Source organism: Alosa pseudoharengus, unplaced genomic scaffold (genome assembly GCF_046254945.1).
Source record: "Alosa pseudoharengus isolate Yale_2024_CS ecotype anadromous, Long Island Sound unplaced genomic scaffold, YU_APseudo_1.1 YU_APseudo_1.1_scf_18, whole genome shotgun sequence".
Lineage (NCBI taxonomy): Eukaryota > Metazoa > Chordata > Actinopteri > Clupeiformes > Clupeidae > Alosa > Alosa pseudoharengus.
This window is the reverse complement of record NW_027468650.1, coordinates 2361139-2383684: the sequence shown is the minus strand read 5'-3', so window position 1 is coordinate 2383684 and position 22546 is coordinate 2361139. Positions and strand designations below refer to the sequence as shown.

General features: G+C 44.3%; 2 protein-coding genes across 7 annotated transcripts in view; both read left to right on the top strand.

The window, feature by feature from the left end:
- The window catches only part of LOC143130828 (uncharacterized), a 91201-nt gene extending 82317 nt beyond the window's left edge, over positions 1-8884 (top strand). Inside the window, exons 56-62 of one of the 2 annotated variants that reach the window (XM_076290051.1) lie at positions 1907-1999; positions 2978-3082; positions 3519-3717; positions 4003-4095; positions 4614-4763; positions 6636-6736; positions 7155-8884. In XM_076290051.1, the coding sequence (XP_076146166.1) occupies positions 1907-1999; positions 2978-3082; positions 3519-3717; positions 4003-4095; positions 4614-4763; positions 6636-6736; positions 7155-7331 (918 nt within the window). In that variant the 3' untranslated portion in view covers positions 7332-8884. The remainder of the gene's footprint in view (positions 1-1906; positions 2000-2977; positions 3083-3518; positions 3718-4002; positions 4096-4613; positions 4764-6635; positions 6737-7154) is intronic. The other variant, XM_076290052.1, reaches the window with a different exon arrangement.
- Positions 8885-9131: 247 nt separating this feature from the next.
- Positions 9132-21134, top strand: ssr1 (signal sequence receptor, alpha). Of its 5 annotated transcripts, none has more exons than XR_012988007.1 (9): positions 9132-9274; positions 10283-10407; positions 10576-10675; positions 12677-12939; positions 13888-13964; positions 14705-14783; positions 15033-15124; positions 15173-15356; positions 15479-17030. XR_012988007.1 is itself a non-coding variant. In XM_076290048.1 (9 exons), exons 1-9 carry the CDS (start codon positions 9205-9207, stop codon positions 19600-19602), a joined length of 942 nt encoding a protein of 313 aa, XP_076146163.1. In that variant the 5' UTR covers positions 9132-9204; the 3' UTR covers positions 19603-21134. The 5 variants fall into 5 exon arrangements, 3 of the variants coding, with proteins under 3 accessions (XP_076146163.1, XP_076146164.1, XP_076146165.1); XR_012988008.1 differs by having other exon boundaries at positions 15033-15208; positions 15271-15356; XM_076290048.1 differs by lacking the exons at positions 15173-15356; positions 15479-17030 and adding exons at positions 17042-17135; positions 19535-21134 and having other exon boundaries at positions 15033-15098.
- The last annotated feature ends 1412 nt before the right edge of the window (positions 21135-22546 follow it).

The window sequence follows — 22546 nt, the reverse complement described above, 5'->3', positions numbered from 1 at the left end:
ATCATGCAGTTGACTGGCAACAGCTAGAAATTGCTACAAACAATTGAGATACAAACAGGCAGGGAAGCTACACCAAGCGCGTGACTGAAGCGTTCCGTTCACAACGCGTAAAATCAATTTTAGATGAATGGTCTATTTGTTTTCTGCAGCAGACGCAACGCAAACGAACGTGCCTGGTGCAGCTTCCGAGCTAATTTCGGTGTCATTGACATTGATACTGTTCAGAGAAATATATTAAAAACACAAACCTCCGTTGCTTCTCTCCTTTGTCTTTGAAGTTCTTCCAGTCTCTCCTCGTCATCTTTTGGAGTCTTACTTTTTCTTTGCCTAGGAGGTCTCATCGATCCTCTGCCACCGGCTCTTGGCTTTTCTTTACCTTTCCCTTATCCTTTACCTTTCCCTTGCACCTCCGTTGCATCGACTGATCTCTGACTCTGCTCACTGAGAAAAATAGTAGGCTACGCTGTAAACATTGCCTTTACACTATTAATCTCGCACATACAGAATAACGATAGCACTGAATCTACTGTACTATAACATTAGCATGCATTCGTTTGGGAACCTGATAGCTGATGCTAGCAATGAAGTAGTAGCCTACCAAAATAATGAAAACGTAAAACTAGGCTATTCACTTTACATAGAGGTCATACCCAACATGTTTACTGGCTATATAACTAAATGCAATGTGTAATTGTTTTCTAAAGTAACCTTATAACTGGAAGGAACACCGGACGAAGTCGTAGTACTGGAAGCAATGTTAACTTTGGCATGAAATGGCCACCGTAGGAGTTAAAATGCGCTCGGAATGGGAGGGGCTAGAAAGTAATATTCAGTTGGTTGTCATATAGAATTTCACCGCTAGATGGGAGAAGTTCTTACACAAGGTAGCTTTAACAAACTGTTTCAACAATGTTTTCTTCTACACGATTCACGCGAAAATATCGTGAAGCTTCTGCACAGCGGCGCCATCGACTGGTCTGGCATATGCACTACAGCACATTTAGCCGGTTACACCTCTGTGTGTACACGCGAGGTTTTTTCTTGCCGGAGTCGTTAAAGGTGTGAAATCGGTAAGAGAAAATCCACCCGGCGGTGTCGTGTAAACGGCCTCTGAGTTGGATCTTTTAGTGATGGACACACACACACACTCACACACACACTGAGTTGGATCTTTTAGTGATGGACACACACACACACACACACATTGAGGTGGATCTTTTAGTGATGGACACACACACACACACACACACACACACACTGAGGTGGATCTTTTAGTGATGGACAAGTGTGTTCTCTGACAATGTTTGGGATCATACTCTTGGAGCTCTTTGTGTTCCAGTGTTTTTGTTTAAAATGTTGTTGCCTCGTAGACGTAGAGGACACTCCTGACACATAGAGGACACTCCTGACATGTAGAGCGGACTCTCTTGAATTTCCCCTGGGGATCAATAAAGTATCTATCTATCTATCTATCCTGACACATAGAGCGCACTCAACAATACAGTGGTCCTGCTGCTGCCCTTCTGTTGCAGTCGTGTTATGTGAAACTGTGCCCCAACTGACCCATGGGTTAGTCCTGGTAGTTGATACTTAACAAATTAGAAAGAGAGTGTTTCAAAATAACACCAAGATCCTTCAGGCTACACCTGACTGAAAAATGTAGACACAGAAAGAACTTTTGGATGGAGTTTCTGATGCAAACATTGACACTCTCAGGTGACATAATATACCTGATATACCAGTGCAATGTTTTAGTTGATGTTGACAGGTAAGATATAAGAAGCCGGCCCCTGTATACCTGTGTATTGTGTGAGTTGATTTTATCTTGTGTCCACAGGTAAGATATAAGAAGCCGGCCCCTGTATACCTGTGTATTGTGTGAGTTGTTTTTATCTTGTGTCCACAGGTAAGATATAAGAAGCCGGCAGGACAGGCCACCAGTGTTGGGATGACTCCAGAACTGGAGCGGGTCAAACAGAACCAAGAGAACATCAGCTCTGCAAGTGCACACTTACACAAGCACATCTCCCAGTGCTGGGGAGTGGACACACACACATACACTAATTAATTAGAAGATATGGGGCCCTAATTAATAAAAAGATACAGGGCCTAATCAAAAGAAGGAAGATATGGGGCCCTAATTAATAAAACGATATGGGGCCCTAATTAATAGGAAGATATGGGGCCCTAATTAATAAAGCGACATGGGGCCCTAATTAATAGGACGGGCCCTAATTAATGGGAAGATATGGGGCCCTAATTAATAAAACGATATGGGGCCCTAATTAATAGAAAGATATGGGGCCCTAATTAATAGGACGGGCCCTAATTAATAGGAAGATATGGGGCCCTAATTAATAAAACGATATGGGGCCCTAATTAATAGGACGGGCCCTAATTAATGGGAAGATATGGGGCCCTAATTAATAAAACGATATGGGGCCCTAATTAATAGGAAGATATGGGGCCCTAATTAATAGGACGGGCCCTAATTAATAGGAAGATATGGGGCCCTAATTAATAGGACGGGCCCTAGTTAATGGGAAGATATGGGGCCCTAATTAATTGGAAGATATGGGGCCCTAATTAATAGGACGGGCTCATTTAATGCCATGAGGAAGAGCGTCTGCACACACACCAGCTCAGGGCACCTCATGTCATGTGATGGCTTTGCCTCATGCAGAGCACCTCATAGCATGTGATGGCTTTGCCTCATGCAGGGCACACTGTGTCCATCATTAAAATAGGGCCCATGAACTGCCTCATGTAAAGAGGATTTATCTTTTTAGTTAGACAGTGACAACACAAGCGAGAAGACGGTCATAATTCATGTCTTTTCTTTCTCTCTCCCTGTCTCTCTCTCCCCCTCTCTCTCTCTCTCTCTCTCTCTCTCTCTCTCTCTCTCTGTCTCTCTCTCTCTCTCTGTCTCTCTTTTGCTCTCTTTCTTTGTCTGCCCCCCCCCCTTCTGTCTCTTTAGATAAAGTATCAGAAGGGTCTGCAGGAGGTGAAGGGCCGCTCTTGTTCAGAACTGGACACTCCTGAAATGCGGCGTGTCCGCAAGTCTCAAAACGACATCTCCATGGTAGCGTGCCGGTCATGGTGATGCGGTTGCCGTGGATATAACACTACTGACCCCCACATTGAGCGGTCATGTTGCACCCTGGTACACTCCTCCACTGCCCCCTGCTGACTGGGAGGAGCAGTACCTGTTACTGCCAATAACTTAATAACGTATTGTGTCTGCACACTAATAATTAATCATTAATAAAGGTTTTATAACTTGTGTCCTGTGTGAAGTTTATTGCTCACTGACCAAAAGCACCCACTGAGTTGTGTGTGTGTGTGTGTGTGTGTGTGTGTGTGTGTGGTGTGTGGTGTGTGTGTGTGAGTGTGAGTGTGTGTAAGTGTGAGTGTGTGTGTTTGTGCACCTTTTTTTAATATAACAGATGACATTCCTATGTAGTTTTCTTTTTTCTCCATATTTCCTGATGTTCACTGTTCACCTCTTCCCTCCAAAGGCCAAGTACCATGAGGACTTTGAGCGTGCGCGGGGTCGTGGTGGCACCCCAGGGCTGGAGGAGCACATGGGCATGGAGCACCCCCACCCCCACCCCCACCCCTACACCCACCACAACAACCAGGTGATGAGTGAGGCCGCCTACAAAGGCGTGCACCCACAGGTGGTAGAGATGGACCGTAGACCGGGCATCAACGTAGGTTAGTGTCCTTTTATATCCACTGCTAGTATTCTGCTCCCAACCTGTCCCTCTCTCTCTTTCTTCATATCTTTTTTCTTTCTTTCTTTCTTTCTTTCTCTCTGTCTGTCTGTTTTAGTTTTTCTTTCTCTCTCCCTTTCTAGCCTTGTTAGCTTTTCCTCTGCTGTTCCATCTGTCCTCTCCACATCCTGTTGTTCATTTCATATTCCTGTTTATGACCCATCTGTCCTGTCCTGTCCTATCGTTCCCTGTCCTGCCCTACCGTTCCCTGTCATTGCTGTGAAAGACCTGAAGGTGTGGCGCACTGATCCTGGGTCCATCTTTGATTTTGACCCTGTGGAGGATAATATTCAGTCCAAGAGTCTGCACAGACTGTCCGGTACTGCTCCCCCATCTTGTTTGCTTTATTTATTCAGTGTTTATGTGTCATTTTATGTTTACACTAGAACGTCTAATTCCTTGTTTTGATGTATGTGTGTGTGGACATTCTTTACTCGCAGTTTGTTTATGTCACTCGTACTATATGGTATTCCTGTGTGTGTATTTATATATATATAGTACATGTTATTCCTGTGTGTGTTCTTTTATTCAAATGAGCATACACAGAACCACAGGTGCAGCTAGCACTGTCAATTTCAGACCACTTCTGCTATGAAGTCATGTCATGCATGTCAGTTTCACCTATTTCATGTACTATCCTTACTTTCCATAATATAATTTCCCTAAACCTCTTTTTCCCCTTTATCCTCCTGCTCCTGTGACTTCCTCCTCCTCCTCCTCCTCCTGCTCCTGCTCTTCCTCCTCCTCCTCCTGCTCCTCCTCCTCCTCCTCCTCCTCTGTCTGTCTGCTGTGCTTGGTGTGCGGGTGCTGCCCCCTGGTGGGGGGTTGTGGCACCAGAGCGGGCCAGTCGGCTGAGCAGGCAGCAGTCGCAGCAGTCGCTGCCGTCCCAGGCCCAGTCCGTGTGCAGCTCCATCGGCTCCGAGCTGTGGGACCGCAGTGTGTCTGTGTGCAGCAGCAGCTCCGCCATGCAGTCCCAGCCGGACAGAGGTAGCGCTGCTACACTCACAGAGGGACAGAGCTAGCGCTGCTACTACAGAGGGACAGAGGTAGCGCTGCTACACTCATAGAGGGACAGAGCTAGCGCTGCTACTACAGAGGGACAGAGCTAGCACTGCTACACTTACAGTACAGAGGGACAGAGCTAGCGCTGCTACTACAGAGGGACAGAGGTAGCGCTGCTACACTCATAGAGGGACAGAGCTAGCGCTGCTACTACAGAGGGACAGAGCTAGCACTGCTACACTTACAGTACAGAGGGACAGAGCTAGCGCTGCTACTACAGAGGGACAGAGCTAGCACTGCTACACTTACAGTACAGAGGGACAGAGGTAGCGCTGCTACACTTACAGAGGGATGGAGCTAGCGCTGCTACACTTACAGAGGGACAGAGCTAGCACTGCTATACTCACAGAGGGACAGAGGTAGCGCTGCTACTACAGAGGGACAGAGCTAGCACTGCTACACTTACAGTACATAGGGACAGAGCTAGCGCTGCTACTACAGAGGGACAGAGCTAGCGCTGCTACTACAGAGGGACAGAGCTAGCGCTGCTACTACAGAGGGACAGAGCTAGCGCTGCTATGCTCATAGAGGGACAGAGGTAGCGCTGCTACACTTACAGAGGGATGGAGCTAGCGCTGCTACACTCATATAGGGACAGAGGTAGCGCTGCTAGCTATCACTGCGACACTCACAGAGTGACAGACGTAGCACTGCTAGCTAGCGCTGCTACACTCACAGAGGGACAGAAGTAGCACTGCTATTACAGAGGGACGGAGCTAGCGCTGCTACTACAGAGGGACAGAGGTAGCACTGCTAGCTAGCGCTGCTACACTCACAAAGGGACAGAGGTAGCACTGCTAGCTAGCGCTGCTACACTCACAGAGGGACAGAAGTAGCTCTGCTACACTTACAGAGGGACAGAGGTAGCACTGCTACACTTACAGAGGGACAGAGCTAGCGCTGCTACTACAGAGGGATGGAGCTAGCGCTGCTACACTCACAGAGGGACAGAAGTAGCTCTGCTACACTTACAGAGGGACAGAGGTAGCACTGCTACACTTACAGAGGGACAGAGCTAGCGCTGCTACTACAGAGGGATGGAGCTAGCGCTGCTACACTCACAGAGGGACAGAGGTACTGTGTTGCTCAGGACATTCTTGTCTCTCTCTCTGGACATGTCTCATAATGCATGTTGGAGTGTTTCTCACTCTCTCTCTCTGTCAGCTATGCAGCGATTACATACTTTGCATTCTTCACAATTTTGATGTGGCATCTCCCTTAACATTGCAACCATTGAGTGTCAGTGTGGAGCAGTGTAGTTTGCACTGTGTAAAAGGGACTAACGTGCACATTGATTATAGGGCCCCTGGACTTTAGTGGAATAACTCAACTGCTGTTTTTTCAAATGTACATTGCATGGTTACTAGCTACCTTGAATAACGTTGTTTTCACAGAAGTTTACAGTTCACATCCACCAGGACAGCCATTTATTTTAACCTGGTCTTTATCCTGTCCTGTTCTTTAACCTGTTCTTAATTATGTTCTTTAGCCTGTTCTTTATGACTCAGAGGTGTTTGTCCCATGTCCATCTCTAACCATTTTTGTTGCCATGGTCCTTGAGCCACAATGCTTATTTCACACTTGCACTTCGATTGTGTAAACACTGCATGCAACTTGTGCCTTTAAATGATTGACCTCACACAGAGATGAGCTGGTGTGAACCCAGACTGTTGGGATGTGGCACCCTTGGGTCGTGGTCCTCCGCTAAACTCTCTAAACTCCACCACACCGCGTGTCTCCTCTCCAGCCTCATCTCTCTGTATCTCTGTATCTGACCACTAGTCCCTGTGCTTGCAGGTGCGTACCACCAAGGAGGACAGCACCAGGGACACTACATGCACCAGAGCAGCATGTCCTCAGTGAGGTCTGTCCAGTCTCCCCCTCACTCCGCCACCATGGTGAGTCTCACAGGCATGGAGTGTTTTTTTACACTGTTAGTATTCAGCACTTTTCCAGCTGTCCAGTATACTGAATTTATTTACACTTAGTATTCAGCACTAGTCTAGCTATCCAGTATACTGAATTTATTTACACTGTTAGTATTCAGCACTAGTCTAGCTATCCAGTATACTGAATTTATTTACACTGTGTAGTGCTACAGCTTCACTATCGATGAGTACTGGTGTTAAAATTGTTTAGTAAGTTGGTGTACTGATACTAGTTTTTCTAAAACAGTTACTGTTGCAATTGCATAAGTCCAAATATAGTTCCACATGAAGAATGTTAAAAATATAGCAGATAGGGATTTTATCTGTAGCATTGTGGCAAGCAGCAGTGATGCTAACTTTTTGTTTTCCATCATTTTCTATTTTTCAGAGAGTGTATCGCGCTCTGTACGACTATGCCGCCCAGGACCATGACGAGGTGTCTTTCCGCGACGGCGACGTCATCATCAACGCGCAGCCCATCGACGAGGGCTGGATGTACGGCACCGTCCAGAGGACCGGCAGGTCCGGCATGCTGCCCGCCAACTACGTGGAGTGTTGCAATTAGAGGGGAGGATCTGGTTGGGTTTTTTGGGGGGGCAGGGGGATACGGTAGGATAATTCGACAGAACACCTGCCCTCAAACCCCAGCTCAGCTCCCGCCCTAGCTGTGGGGGCAATAGAAGTCCTGGGAGGCTGAGGAGTCGAGTGTGCTGTAGTTCCGAGACACACTGCAGCCATAATGTTAGCTAGGCTGTTTAGATCTCTATGAGCATAACCTGGACATACGCTGTTTAGATCTCTATGAGCATAACCTGGACAGGTATTCAACTCCTTCTGTGCCACACATTAATACACATCTTGCTTTATAAAAACTGTGATTCTATGCTTATGGGGATGTTAATGTCGTGTTATTGTTACTGGATGAAAATACTGAAACGGATTATGGCACAGTATGTCTTGTTCTGCTCAGGTAGGATCGGCAAGCAGAGAGAGAGAATATGAATATAGAACATAGAATGGTCAGTAGAATTGCTCCGCCCTCAGGACTTCTATTGGAAGGACAGACCTGCCTTGTATTATTCCTTTGTGTCTCTATTTTTGTTAACTTTCACATTTAGGTGTTATCACTAATACATTTTTATTATTGTTATTATTATAATTATATGGTTATTATAATTTACAAAAAAGGAAAAACATTGAGTGACAGACTCTGGGTTCTTCAGTAAGGTGGTCTGCAGCAACACAACCTGTTATGTTATTATTAACACTTTTTTTCTTATGAGTATTGTGTTATTATTAACTTTTTTTTTTCTTATGAGTATTGGGTAAGCCAACTCTACAACTGTAGTTCAGTGCTGTAGACATGGTAAACAATATCTCCTGTCTCAATGACCTTGACTGTGTTGTATGGTTGTATACATTATGCATGTACAGAATACTAACTGGGATCTATAGTGCGTTTTCTGAGGCGAAGTCCAACTCTATCCAGTGCGTAGCCATTGAATCCCGCTCTCCTACCAATGTGTTTTTGGAAAGATGTTGAAGCAAAGTTCCAGCAGGTTGTTTTAGACATCATTCTGTGGCTAGTGGCACGAGAACACCATGAAAAGATATTTGTGTATATTAGTACTGCGGAATCACAAGGTTGTTTAGGTGCAGAGATAATTGCAGCACTGTCTGTGATGAGGGCAGTCCAAAATATTCCAGTTACATAAGCAATATATCGTTTTGTCACTTAGATACACATATACAGAACACCCTTAAAATCCATGTTTCTGTGACAGATTCATGGATGTTGACTTTTTGTCATCACTCAACTCAACTGAAAGAATTGACATTATCCAGAATATTCCACATTATTCCAACTCCATAAAGGAGATGCAAATAACCATAGTGTGTTGCACATCTAATGGTTTTAATCAAGTTTCTGCACATCCGTATTGGGTTAATATTCTCTTGTACAAAAAGGAAATAAAAGTATTTCACTTTGTTGATTTGATTGTGTTAACAAATTCACTGTAACAGACAATAATTTCTTTTGATAACCAATGCACCTGTGTTTTTATTAATTGCGGTGGTTCACATGTGTGGCAAATAAACTGCTTTGTCAACATTCAATGCTTGCCTCGATTATATTTTACTTATTTGTAGAAACTTTAGTTTTCATTTGAGCTCAAAATAAAAATGTGTTTTTCTGACATTTCTGAGATTGGGCTACTTAAATCGGTCCATAAAAGGTGTTTTAAAAATGTCTAAGCATAAGGCCCATTCTCATTTTACTCGCCACAACAGCAGGGGGCAATGTGAATTTATTTTTTAGAACATCCTGCACGCCCTAATATCGCGCTTGCGCACTAGCTTTGAAGGAACCTAAGCACAACGAACTAAGCACCGTGCCACTCTTTGCTAAGAGTATCGGCGTTCTGAAATACTGTAAAATGATGAAATTGCTACCAAGGTTACTTTTGCTATTGTTACTAGCCTTTCCAACAACTATTCTACTGAAAGGTAAGTGAGACTTATTCAATAATGTCAGTTAATTAGCCTGCTTGGCTCGAAACTACTGCTAAGTCAGCTGTACTTGCGAGCTAGTTAGCTGACGGGCTAAGGTGGCGCATTGAGTGAAAGGCCAGTCCATGCGCACTGATATAAAATGTATTAAACGTTAGAGCTTTTTATTTGTGCGGATTGTTTGTTAACATATCTGTTACCTAGTTTGTGCAATATAGCTGTCATTACTACATGATTATTAGAGCTACTTTTGAGTATTTATTTTTCTTTTGTGATTAACTGTACTTGACTGACGTGTCCTTACGGCTCGGCTAGATATGGAGGTTTAGCCTAGCCACAAGCATGATAGCTAGCTAGCATTGGCTAGCATACATAGCCTCATCTAGGTAGTCCAAGTTTGACGTTAGCATGGTGAACGTTCGTTAGTGATAGCCTGTCAAAACGGAGCTCTCGGCTCTTGAAAACACGTAGTCTACTTACTGGTTGTGATATTATGGTCAATGAAAATACCCAAAAGTAGTTGATTTACAGGGGAGATATGTTGGGGCCATGCACATTATTAGTAGACTGAAGTCGTAATCAACGGTGTGGTTGGAGGATGTTATGCTTATTGAAACGTTAGCTGCTAACTTAGCAGCTTAACCAGGAAGGCTACAGGGGCTGGTTCCTTGTTCCCCAACTTAGCTGCTAGTGTGTCAAAAAAGGCGTCCCAGTTATTTTGAGAACCAAGTCAGAGGATTCAGTAACGTTATTGGCGAGAATTGTTTAGCCTTTGCCATATTAAGTAAAGTAATTGTCAAATTTTATCTACCCCAGTTAATATTGTCAGGAGGTTGCGGATTCGGACATAAACGCAACCTCAACGGGTTTGAGGTTGGCCAAAATTAGATTTGGTCATATGTATTAGTTGCCATAAATATTGTGGATGCTGTTGCGCTGACCAGCATAGTTTGGAGGTCTGTTCCATAGCCTTGTGCTCGCTGAACTCCTTTTGCCGTAATGCAGGACCATTGGTGGCAGCACAGGATGCTACTGAGGACGAGGAGGCTGCTGATGAAGACTTAGGAGATGACGTGATTGCTGAGGATGATGATGAGGCTGAGGTAGAGGATGATGAAAACACAGAATTGGTAAGAATTGAGTTTTATATATCACTAACCTGGCGTTGGTATTCATAAAAGCATGTAGCCTGTCAAGAATGAATACACTTATGCGATACACTCGTCTTTCCACGCTGATGAGATACACTCCTGTCCTTTGAGGATGCTTTAAAACAGTTGTCTTTCTCTGCAACTTAGACAGAAGAAAAAGATGAAGAGGAGGAAGAAGAAGCATTAGCAGGAGAGGTCAAAGCCTCCCCACATGCTGACACAACCATCCTCTTTGTTAAAGGAGACGGTGAGTACTTCAGCCCTATGGACCACCACACAACACCATACACACCACACAACACCATAACCACCACACAACACCATAACCACCACATAACCACCACACAACACCATACACACCACCACAACACCATACACATCACCACAACACCATAAGCATCACCACAACACCATAAGCATCACCACAACACCATAAGCATCACCACAACACCATAAGCATCACCACCACACCATACACATCACCATACACACCAACACCACACCATACACATCACCATACACACCAACACCACACCATACACACCAACACCATACACATCACCACCACACACATCACCACCACACCAACACAACACCATACACACCAACACAACACCATAAGCATCACCACAACACCATACACCCCAACACCACACCATGCACACCACCACCACACCATGCACACCACCACAACACCATGCACACCACCACAACACCATGCACACCACCACAACACCATGCACATCACCATACACACCAACACCACACCATACACACCAACAACACACTATACACATCACCACTAGGGCTGAAACGATTACTCGAGTAATTTGAATAATTCAATTAGAAAAAATGATCGAGGAAAATTCTCTGCCTCAGCTTCGTTTAAGCTTGCCTAACTATCGCATATACGCTCAAACAGACTAACTACCGCATATACGCTCAAACAGACTCAAATTGGACTGTGATACTCATGCATGTCTTCAGCCTTTTTATCTCTATTAGCAAGCTAACTACCTAAGCCTTATGACACAACCCTACATACTGTACTCATAAGTCATATGGTTAGCAAGCTAACTACCTAAGCTTTATGGCACAACGCTACATACTGTGCTCATAAGTCATATGGTTAGCAAGCTAACTACCTAAGCTTTATGACACAACGATACATACTGTACTCATAAGTCATATGGTTAGCAAGCTAACTATCTAAGCTTTATGACACAACGCTACATACTCATAAGTTGCACCTTCTTTACATACACCAGAATGTTCATACGAAAAATTGCAACCAAATAATGTCAACTATTTAAGGTGTCAATAACTAAGGGTGTCACAATCTCGATTTTAAGTCAAAAATCGATCAAAATTCACAATCACAATCTCAAACTTCAAAATCAAAGGTAGAATCGACGATGCATCAACGTGATCTCCGCAAACTTTATGATACAGCCACTTAAACACATCAACCGAACTTGAACCCCCTCCTACTTCTCTGAAATCATGAGTGTGGAAATATTTTGAGGTTCATTCATTCACGTCAGTTAACACTTACTTAGGCTACTCAACTTTGCAAGTGAAGTATAAAATTACTTTAAGGCATAACACGCACATTAACAGTGTAATATTCTGTGAACACTAACATTGTGTCTCTTCGGAGTGTGCTATGGCAATCAAAAAATCATTCCGTGTTATTTCATGTTCACGTCTATGTTTATGTCTTCTGTTAAGTACTCGCGGTAGGAACGGTTTCAAAATAAAATTGAGATTTCAAAATAAAAGCCCCTCAAAACATAACTGGAAATAAGAAGAAAAAAACATAAGAAATGAATTAATAGTAATATAATAAAATAAAAGATTGAAAATGGAATCAAATCGTGACTTTAATAAAAATGGAAAACTAAATTAAATCGAGGATTTGGACAATCGTGACACTCCCACTGTTGGCTAGTTAACAAGCTAATGGAGCTAATATGACATTTTTTTGGTGTTTTTGTGTTTGTAAACAGGAAGGGGGCATATCGCCACCTAGCCTAGCGGAGTAAGACATTAGTACAATACATTAGTATTAGTCAATAATTCGACTTTGCTTCAGCGCATGTAAACTCAGAGAAGTAGAGTGGTCCAGTCAAATCCCTTAGCCGAGCTATAACGGTAGCTCGACTTAACTGTGCATGTAAATGTACTGAATCAGCAGCAAAGAGGATCCCTTATTCAATCCTAATGTCCATTTCCCCTGCATCCTCAGACTTCCCGGCCAACAACATTGTCAAGTTCCTGATGGGCTTCACCAACAAGGGCGCTGAGAACTTTGTGGTGGAGTCCCTGGACGCCTCCTTCCGCTACCCGCAGGACTTCCAGTTCTACATCCAGAACTTCACGGCCCTGCAGTTGGGCATCGTGGTCCCTCCCCTGCGTCAGGCCACCTTCGAGTACTCCTTCATCCCCGCCGAGCCAATGGGAGGACGCCCCTTCGGCCTGGTCATCAACCTCAACTACAAGGACAGCAATGTGAGTTCAGCTCAGCTGAGTCAAGTTCAGCTGTGATGACCTCAGATTTAAAAGGGTGTAAGCTATTATCATTTACAAATGCGATTTTACAGAGTACGACTAACGACTAGAGAACTTGGGGTGTTGTATCAGTCACCTATTTCCCGTCCGCTGTTATTGCCCTCTTACGTGTATGTGCCACTTAGTGTCAATTTCCTTACTGACCAAGACGGTGCATTCAGAAAAATCGTAAACTCCAGTGTGAAAAGGGTATCTAAATTATCTTTGTGCTGAAAATGATGCTGTACAGTGACTCAAACGGCTGTAAACAGTGTTATACTTTGTGTACAAATCCGAATGGAGCTACTAGTGCAATTTTGATGTTGCAACGAGAATTCTCAGTCTAACGTTAATTTTTTTCCCTCTTGAGCTTTCTCTCCAACGTTTGCTGTTGTAGTTCTCCACTGATCTAAGCCCATGTGCTGATTATATAGTGAGGGATGGGTCTCTCGGGAGGATGAAACTTAGTCTGGAAGTGGCTTTCAGTTCACCACCACATTTGAATGTCCCCTCATAGCACCTTTAGGGACCGAGTGAGTGGGCGGAAAAAAGGAACACCCCAGAACATTCCCAAACTACTGCATGGTAAACATTTGTCCACGGATTTGTCCACGTCTACACAAGCGTGGTAAACATAATCGGGTCATTTAGGCAGGATTTGTCCACATCTACACACTTCTGTCTGCTGAAAAATGTAAGGTTGATTAATTAATGATTGGTTGTATGGCATGAAATGCTGCTTTGATCATAGATCTTGATGCTCAGGTTAGGTTGCGCCAAGTGAAGAGAAGGAAATGAAGCAAACAAAAAACAAAACGACTTTGGCTGCACTTTGGCATGCTGTTTCTCACTCGTTTGTCTCTCTCTCCCTCTCCCCCTCCCTCTCTCTCCCTCCCTCCCTCCCTCCAGGGCAATGTGTTTCAGGACGCCGTGTTTAACCAGACCGTGACCGTCACAGAGAGGGAGGACGGTCTGGATGGAGAGACGTATGTGAAGGCTTTCTACTTCCTTAATGCTCTTAGTTTCATGACTGAGTGTCCATCTTGTAATTGGATTTTTGTTTTCACTGATGGCAGTTAGTTAGTGGTTTTGGTTTTGTAATTCTATATTTTAGTAAAATGCTCTTCAAAAACCCTGAGTAAGTGTTATGGAGTAACCTGAGATTTCTTTATAAACCCTGAGTAGGTGTTATGGAGTAACCTGAGTAGGTGTTTGGGCAGCCGTGGCCTACTGGTTAGCACTTCGGACCTGTAACCGGAGGGTTGCCGGTTCGAACCCCGACCAGTAGGCACCGCTGCCCAAACACCTACTCAGGTTACTCCATAACCCTTGAACAAGGCACCAAACCCCTCACTGCTCCCCGAGTGCCGCTGTTGATGCAGGCAGCTCACTGCGCCGGGATTAGTGTGTGCTTCACCTCACTGTGTGTACACTGTGTGCAGTGTGTTTCACTAATTCACGGATTGGGATAAATGCAGAGACCAAATTTCCCTCACGGGATCAAAAGAGTATATATACTTATATACTTATACTATATATATGGAGTAACCTGAGTAAGTGTTATGGAGTAACCTGAGATTTCTTTATAAACCCTGAGGAAGTGTTATGGAGTAACCTGAGTAGGTGTTATGGAGTAACCTGAGATTTCTTTGTTCACCACTAGGGGGCGTTGCTACACGTAAGCATGCAGTTATGTTGAGCTTATTTTTTTCTCTTGCCTCATCAGGATCTTCATGTACGTGTTCCTCGGTGGTCTTGGACTCCTGGTTGTCGTTGGGCTTCACCAGTTGCTGGAGTCAAGAAAGGTAAAAGACACACTCCCTCACATGTAGAAACACAACCGTGCACCACCCACACACATCATAACCACTTCCAACTCTATAACAACCACTCACCATCCACAAACACACCATAACCTCAGGATCACTACTCTACCTAATACAAGGAGCCGCCCACTCTGTCATGATGAGAGAATGTTAAGCTTCATTCTGAACTGTCATGTCATGTGTGCTGCTGATTGGTTTGCAGTGACCCATTATTCTGTTGCTCCTCAGGGCAGGCAGGACAGGAGCATGAAAAGAAAGCTTGCTAAGGCAGCCGTGTTTCTGCAGATGCTGGAGGTAGACATGAGACACAGGACATGCAGGTTGCTAAGGCAGCTGTGATGGAGGTAGACATGACACAGGACATGCAGGTTGCTAAGGCAGCCCTGTTTCTGCAGATGATGGAGGTAGACATGACACACAGGACATGCAGGTTGCTAAGGCAGCTGTGGTTCTGCAGATGATGGAGGTAGACATGACACAGGACATGCAGGTTGCTAAGGCAGCCCTGTTTCTGCAGATGATGGAGGTAGAAATGACACACAGGACATGCAGGTTGCTAAGGCAGCTGTGGTTCTGCAGATGATGGGGGGGGGGGGTAGACATGAGACACAGGACATGCAGGTTGCTAAGGCAGCCCTGTTTCTGCAGATGATGGAGGTAGAAATGACATGCAGGTTGCTCGTCAGATCAATGACCGCTGGTTGGACTTAGTCTCTCATGCCTCTGGAGGGTTGATATTAAGGCTGACCTGCATTCGTGCCAGAACGTGGTACAAAATCGCCTGGGTTTAGAGGTCAGGCCCTTGTAAATCAGTGTGCCAACCTGCACTTCACCTGGTATTTCTTTTTAGATGATATTTCTCTCATTCTTGTTGTAAAACGCTCTAGCTAACTGGTTTGTTGTAAAACGCTCTAGCTAACTAGCTAGTTGGTTTCTTGCCTGATATGCAGAATTGTATGCAGTCCTGCAACTGCCAGACTTTTCTGATTGGCTCGCATTACCTTGTGAACCTCCAATCGCATGTGGCATTAATGTGAGCACAGGCTTTCAGAGACTACGTCCAACCCAGCGAGGACTTGAGTTCAGTCAAAACATTTTAATCACCAAAATGTAGCGTAAAATTGGCCGTAGACACGGTGCATGTAAAATTTCACAAATTGTCGTCAGTTTTTCCTACAGGAGTGAAAGGTGTAAAGTTGAAAGTTGAAAGTTTAAAACATGCAGAGGGTTTTGTATCCCTTGTAAGGCCCAGTGAAGCCACCTCTGTGAGCCCGTTGAGGCCCATCTGTAGCCGCAAGAATGCCGTATGAGTCAGCAGGTCTGGCACGTCGGGCTTTCTGTAGTACATGCATGTGCCTGTGGACCAAAGGCCTGTGATGAGTCATGGAAATATTCCACATCTGTCTGTCTATTAGCCACATCAGAAATGAACAAAAAAACCCTTCAGCAGGTTTTGACAGGGCGAGAATCCAGCAGCTTGCTGTGACAGGGTCAGGTTCATTCATCTCAGCCACTTGGATATGTAGCTTGCTGTGACAGGGTCAGGTTCATTCATCTCAGCCACTTGGATATGTAGCTTGCTGTGACAGGGTCAGGTTCATTCATCTCAGCCACTTGGATAAGTAAGATGCATCGGGTTTGCCTGGTAATTTACACCAGAGCTGCTTTTCAAGTGTATCTCAGTTGCCCGTCTGTCTGTAGAATTATTAGATAATTACAGCTGTGTCCGTTTACACCAGTAGCTCTGTACGCACATTACAGCTGTGTCCGTTTACACCAGTAGCTCTGTACGCACATTACAGCTGTGTCCGTTTACACCAGTAGCTCTGTACGCACATTACAGCTGTGTCCGTTTACACCAGTAGCTCTGTACGCACATTACAGCTGTGTCCGTTCGGAAAACCACGTGGATAAACGTGTGACGTTAGAGACAGACGCAGTGTCCATTGTGTTTCACTCTTACGTGTCTGTGTGTTGCTTATGGTGTAAATTCCCAGTTAGCGTTTTGATTGTGTCTGTGTGTTGCTTGTGTAAATTCCCAGTTAGCGTTTTGTCTGTGTTGCTTGTGTAAATTCCCAGTTAGCGTTTTGATTGCTCCTAAACTGCCCAGTTAGCGTTTTGATTGTGTCTGTGTGTTGCTTGTGTAAATTCCCAGTTAGCGTTTTGTCTGTGTTTGCTTGTGGTGTAAATTCCCAGTAAGCGTTTTGATTGCTCCTAACTGCCTGAGCTGTCCGCAGAGGAGAAGACCGGTGGCCAAAGTGGAGATGGGCACCTCTAGCCACGGGGACGTGGACATGGACTGGATCCCTCAGGAGACGCTGAACCAGATCAGTGAGTAGAGCCAATGGCATCACCTGAGCATGACCTTCACCTTTGACCTCTGAGTACTTCATATTCTGAACGCCTCTTACCCAGCTGCCTGTACTGTAGCCTTGGCAGTATATAGTGTGTGTAGCGCCCTTCTTATTGTCCTCAGTGATCTGCTGTCTGTGCAGTGGTTAAATGCTCTTGCTTCCTTTTGTTGCACTTTCCTGTTTTTGAATTCACAATCTCAAGTTTACACTAAATATAGTATATAGATGGTTGTTGCTACAGATTTGAAGAGCTATTAGGTGGTTGAGGTGTGTGCTATAAAGGAAACAGTTTCTACTTCCTGCTCCTGGTTCAGTGGGCTTGGTGCTCCTAGGGCTGTTTTGCTATACCTCTGTAATGTCTGCAGTGTTTCCCCTAGAATTTTTTCCAGCAGCTGTGCTGTTGATCGTAGGAAGCCCCCCCTAAAAGAAAAAGAGAAAAATTTGAAAAAATGACTCTTAAATGGTGACTTCTGGTGGATTTTGTGAAATAAATGGACAGATTGAGTTACAAATTATGATATAACCATCAACACAAGCATTTACAAAGCATGATTATTGCAGTACTTGAACAGGATTATTCATGTTTTTCTTTCACCTTTTTCATTTACATTATTAGTATTAGCCACTGTACACTGTAGGCCACTGTACAAACTATTACTATTTAGAATACAGTGCTGTGCATAAGTTAAGACATTTATATATAATAACATTTATTTATTTACGATACATGATGCATTAAAAAATAATTGATTTTTTTTTTAATTAAGGCATTGAGACAAAAGGCAAAATATGTTTTTTTTTATTCCTCCCTTTAGTCAATTTCAGCATGGGTGTCTTAACTTTTGCACAGCACTGTATAAACTATATAGACTTCACTTTCATGCCATTACACTGTATTGGTGCTGTGCAAGTCGAATTGAGTGCCTGTCACTTTAATGCCGTGACGGCCCGTGACGCTGGCTTGATTCTCACGGTTTTAAGCTAACTTAGTAGTGTTGTTGTGCATGGTGCATAAGAATATGTGGATGAAATGAATTATGTTTCCCATGTCATTTGGTAAAATAAATGGTCAAAAATTTGAAGAAAATCTATCTTGGATTATAGCAGATAAGTGTCTTGTATCATATCTATAATTTTGGTGAGCTCTAAAGGGATTACAAACTATCTCAGATGTAAATGCTTGCGTATCCTACTCAAATTCAATTAAACCCACCAATAGGCTAGCTAGACCTTAGTTTCACAGCCTAGGTATGTTAGCAACACAGGGCTTGAAAGCATTGCCTGTATCACAAACAAAAACGAAACAATGCGTGGTTAACATAATGTAGGCTACGTTTTCTTGCACAAAATTGCGTCTGCTAATAAACTTAAACATAAACACAAACAAGCGTGATCTCCTGTGGAATCCCTGACTGCGCCTTCAACGTTAGCCTACTATTATTTGTTGACATGAAACCTGAACGAACGGCAGCTGTTCCTGAAGTTCACTTGCGTCTATTTTTTTGCAGTGGCGCTTGAATTCCAGGAGTGGCGCTGCACCGCTGATGAACACATTGTAGGGGAAACACTGGTCTGCATGTGGGCTTGGTGCTCCTAGGGCTGTTTTGCTATACCTCTGTAATGTCTGCATGTGTGCTTTGGTTCTAACCACATGGTTCACTTGCTGTCTCTTGCTTGGGGCACTCACTCGTTCTCTCTCTCTCTCTCTCTCCTCCTCATCTTCCTCCTCCTCCTCTTCCTCGCCCGTATCTTCAGTGCAAAGCCGGAGAGGTGAGACTCCCTTTCTCGCAGTGGTAGCACAGCTACTGTTTAGGATTGGCAGACAGCAGTCAATAAGTAACATTTCTTAGTAATAACTATATTGTTCATGTCCACCCAATGGACTTAATGGTCATTTGTTAGAAAACTCCCCGTGCTTGATTTAGGTGACTTAGTCGACGTTCACACTGACATGCTTTGTTCGCCTCCAAAATGCGAGTATTCCGCAGGAGTGAGCATTAAAACATGCGAGGGAGAAATTGCCTGTGTACATGTTGTTGTTGTTATGATATGTTATATTATGTTCTATTTAAAGCTCTCTGGCTTAGCTAAGGCGAGCAGCCAAGCAACGAACCATTGTTGGAAAAGAAAAAACGTGACGTCAAAAGTTGGTCTAATTTGACCTTTGAGTGCCTCATGAAATTTAGACCCGGCTTGCGCCAAACTTTAATAACCCGAGGTGCGTTGCAATGGTCAGTCGCATCATTCCGTGGCATCATTCCATGGGGAAGCAAAAAAGCATGTTGGTCTGAACGGTCTTGTGCGTGCGTGTGTGTGTGTGTGTGATGTGATGTGATGTTAACCCATCTGTCTTCCTCCCCCCACCCCCCCCCGTAGACAAGGCCTCCCCCCGGAGATCGCCTCGCAAGAGGACGCAGAAGCGCTCGGCCGGCTCAGACGAGTGAGGGCTTGTGGCCGCGCCGGGGCCGGACCCAGGCCACACCTGGCCCAGCTGCTGGTTGGCTCACATGATTCTGTGGCCGCACTGAGCTTCATGACCGCTGGGGGGGGTGTCTCAACCCCCCTCCCCCATCTCAAACACGCACACACACACACACACACACACACACACACACACACACACGCACAGACGCGCGCGCACACACACACACACACACACACACACAGAGCCTACTGCCTCCCTTTTTCGAGACTGCCCTCTCAATCATAACACATTTAAATTTCAAATCTGGACAAGTACAACAGCCTTGTGAGCTGGGGGAGAAGTTATGCCATTAGATGAACTTTAGGCTGGACCTCTGTCCTTGAAAAGAGGTTTGTTTTTGGTCTTTTTTTTTTGGTTGTTTTTTCACCCTGTTGCTTTGTGTTTGTTTTGACGGTATCTTGGCATGGTAATTGAAATGGTTAGTTTACAGGTTAAAACTGTAGACACTGATTGGTACTTCAGGGCTTATTCACCTTTTCCGCAATGCTGTCAGGGTCCCTAAGCAAAACAACAACAACAACAACAACAACTAAACTTGAGGATGTGCTCCCAGATATGTTTGCAATTATTTTGTTTTTATTTTTCTTTTGCACTGGTCTTCTGTGTGCTTGAGTCCATGGGTGTCCATGCCGGTTGCCATGGCGCTCTAGCGGCCACAGGGAAACCCCTGCTCTGACTTGCCGTCTGAAGTGCACTGCTACGTTCAGCATTCAGCTCCTTGTTCATGCCAACTCTCTTGCTAGAAGCGTAAGTTTTGGGTTGTGATGAGATTTTTTTGTTTTCTTTTTTCCCCGTTTTTGCCCCCATATCTTAGAGGTGCCTCATACGGCAGTGAATTTGTGTAGCTCCTTTTTTTTTTTTTTTTTTCAAAGTTCCCATTTTTGATGAATTATTACTACTTTGATGTCAGGATTTTAAACCTTTTTTTTTGTATGTTATCTGAAGAAAGCACTGGTGTATAGGGGGGTTCAAATGGGGTAAATGCAGTTAATTTATTTTCTTCTGATTTGTCGAGACCTATTCATTTTTTTGTACACTGTACCTTCCACTGATGCCAGAGGCAACGCTCTCTACTGGATGGGCCCTTCAGAAGGACTCCTGTCCTGGGGCGACGTCCACAACGGGCCGACGTCCACGTCTGCTCTCTGTAGCAACTTCTGGCTTGCAGACGTGACTACACACCTCGTGCGGTCTGTGTGGTGGGCCAGCAAAGGCATCCGTTAGACAACTAAGGATTCAGGTATCGATCTGTCCTGTCCCGGCTGCAGACGCGTCTTGTTTTTTCAACATTAGCCTTTTTACCATGTTGAACTAATTCAGTTGGGGGGTGCTGGTCTGATTTATTTTTTTTTTCTTTTGAATGATAAGACCGCTCTGTGTCTTGTACATTTTTTTAAATCTTCTGAGTATTAGTGATATTGATGTGTAAATTTGGAATGAATGACGTGGACTGAATAGGCAATACAAGAAATAAAGGTGAATGAGATGTTGTGTGTTTTGGACCTTGTGAGCATTTGTAACATTTACACTGGCTTATGGACAAAATTGAGGAGCCAAATGGCTTCCATGCATGCAGTAACACTTTAGAGGTTCGGCTACATATTTGAACCCTCATGCAGTAACACTTTTGAGAGGTTGGGCTGCATATTTGAACCCTCATGCAGTAACACTTCAGAGAGAGATTTGAACCCCTTTTGCATGCTGGAACGTGTATGGCCTCTTCAAAGTTAATGTTCATGATTATGACGATTGCGCAATGCCTTTCTAGAGATGAGGAATTTTGATCCTGCACACTTTACATTTCTTTTAATCAGCGTGCCGAACTGACCCTGAGGAAGTGTAGGTGTCGTGGTCAGCTGGGAGCGGGTGTGCTGCTCCGGAAGAGCATGCGTATGTGTCCCTTCATAGTCACGTGTGCTCTTTTGCGGTTATGTAGCCCACAGAGTGGTGTGCTCCCCAGTATAGCAGACCACTGTCTGGAGAAACCAACCCAACCCACATGCCATATGGGTTAACTGGAGAAACCAACCCAACCCACATGCCATATGGGTTAACTGGAGAAACCAACCCAACCCACATGCCATATGGGTTAACTTGAGAAACCAACCCAACCCACATGCCATAGGGCTGAAATGGCAAATGAATCCACATGCTGTGGAACTGTAATAGACCTCTGAAGTTCGCCTACAAAAAAGCTGCCATCTTTGACATCCGGCATCTGGTGATTTTTCCTATGGGAAAATAACATGGGGATTTTGAATTATCACACCTGTTAAACTCTCGCGGGGATGAAAAAATCTGAAATGCAGACCTTTTCCTGAACACACTTTTGTCCTCTGCCTTTGAGTGGATACTGTGATCTTCGGTATGTGAAGGCGGGCACATTTAGATTTTTGCTACCCCAGACCTAACTTGCAAGGCAACTTGCCATAGGTAGTTAGCTTCAATTAATAACTGGATCTCCTTATATGGGCAAAGATGGCCGTTTTGGTTCTTTTTTGTAGGCGAACTTCAGAGGTCTATGAGCAGTGGCTCTGCGTTTAGGGACACTGGCACACTGTGGCTTTAGCATGACATGACCATGAGAGGGCAGCAGAGTGCTGCTGATGACTGCCCAAAGAGCTGTTTTTGTTTGTTTTAGGTTAAAACAGTTAAACACAATCATAAATGTCACCTATCATGGCAATTTATGAGGCAGGACAAATATGTTTATGTCTGAATACACACAAGCCATTCAGAAAACATGAATTTAGTTTTGATTTGCCAACATGTCACCCACGTTACAGTTTCTCTGATACTGATTTGCACAAGTGCTTTTGTGCAGAAATGAACAGAAAAGTAAATTGTACAAGAAACCTGGACACTGGGTGTTACTTGTGCCATTGTGAACCCATTGTTAATGG